The sequence below is a fragment of the Phaethon lepturus genome, unplaced genomic scaffold (assembly GCF_000687285.1).
Source record: "Phaethon lepturus isolate BGI_N335 unplaced genomic scaffold, ASM68728v1 scaffold17616, whole genome shotgun sequence".
NCBI classification, from domain to species: domain Eukaryota; kingdom Metazoa; phylum Chordata; class Aves; order Phaethontiformes; family Phaethontidae; genus Phaethon; species Phaethon lepturus.
In genome coordinates this window covers 51,869-52,748 of record NW_010547099.1, presented here as the reverse complement: position 1 = coordinate 52,748, position 880 = coordinate 51,869, and the positions used below count along the sequence as shown (strand labels likewise).

Sequence of the window (880 nt, the reverse complement as noted above, 5' to 3'; positions counted from 1 at the left end):
GGCACTGGAAGCGTAGTAGTTCTGCCAGTACTCATTAATGGAGAGAAACTTTTCAGGGATGAAAATGCAATGAGTCAAATTCCTTGCTTATTTAAACAATGTTAATTTGATGTTTGTTGGATTTACGGTTGCTTTTTTCCTTTTTATTCTTTCAATGGTGATTATTTAGGTGAGAAAATTTAATCCATTGCTTTGATTGTTCTAAGTAGAAGGGTTATTTTCAGATACAAGTGTTAAATCTGTTTAATGATTCTTGTTTTAATTAGTTCTTATTATTCTCTTGAAAGGGGCTGACAATATCAGAAAGTACTGGAGTCGTTACTACCAAGGATCCCAAGGGGTAATATTTGTATTAGACAGTGCCTCCTCTGAAGATGATCTAGAAACTGCTAGGAATGAACTGCATTCTGCTCTCCAGCACCCACAGTTATGTACTTTGCCGTTTTTAATACTGGCCAATCATCAAGACAAGCCAGCAGCTCGCTCCGTACAAGAGGTATGTTAACGTATGTTGCCTGTTTGTATTTACTATCTGCACACCACTGATTCAGTACTATGTATTACCCTGACATCCTAGTTAAGGACTGGCCTCAGTTCCTCTTCACTGTAAGTACAAAGACCAAGAACAGTCCCAGCCCCTAAGAACTTAGTCCAGTGCACTCTGTACAGGCCTAGTTGTTCTGGAAAACAGACAAGTAATACTTGGACACAAACACAGTTCTCCTGCTTTCACCGTATTTTGCTTAAGGGAGAAAAGGCGTTTTTAAACTGCTCTTGTCAACAGCTGCTGGGACAGTGGTTTTTTGTTTAGCTTGGTTTTTTATTTGCTATTAGTTTTAATCTTACACTACCCCATTAGTCTGTTCTTTGCAACTGCTTG

General features: G+C 38.6%; 1 protein-coding gene across 1 annotated transcript; it reads left to right on the top strand.

Moving 5' to 3' along the window:
* Positions 1–287: 287 nt before the first annotated feature.
* ARL15 (ADP-ribosylation factor-like 15) lies at positions 288–496 on the top strand (the record flags this gene model as incomplete). The annotated part of the gene is made up of 1 exon (XM_010289542.1): positions 288–496. A coding segment is annotated over one exon (209 nt), but the record flags the coding sequence as incomplete, so codon positions are not given.
* Between the last annotated feature and the right edge of the window lie 384 nt (positions 497–880).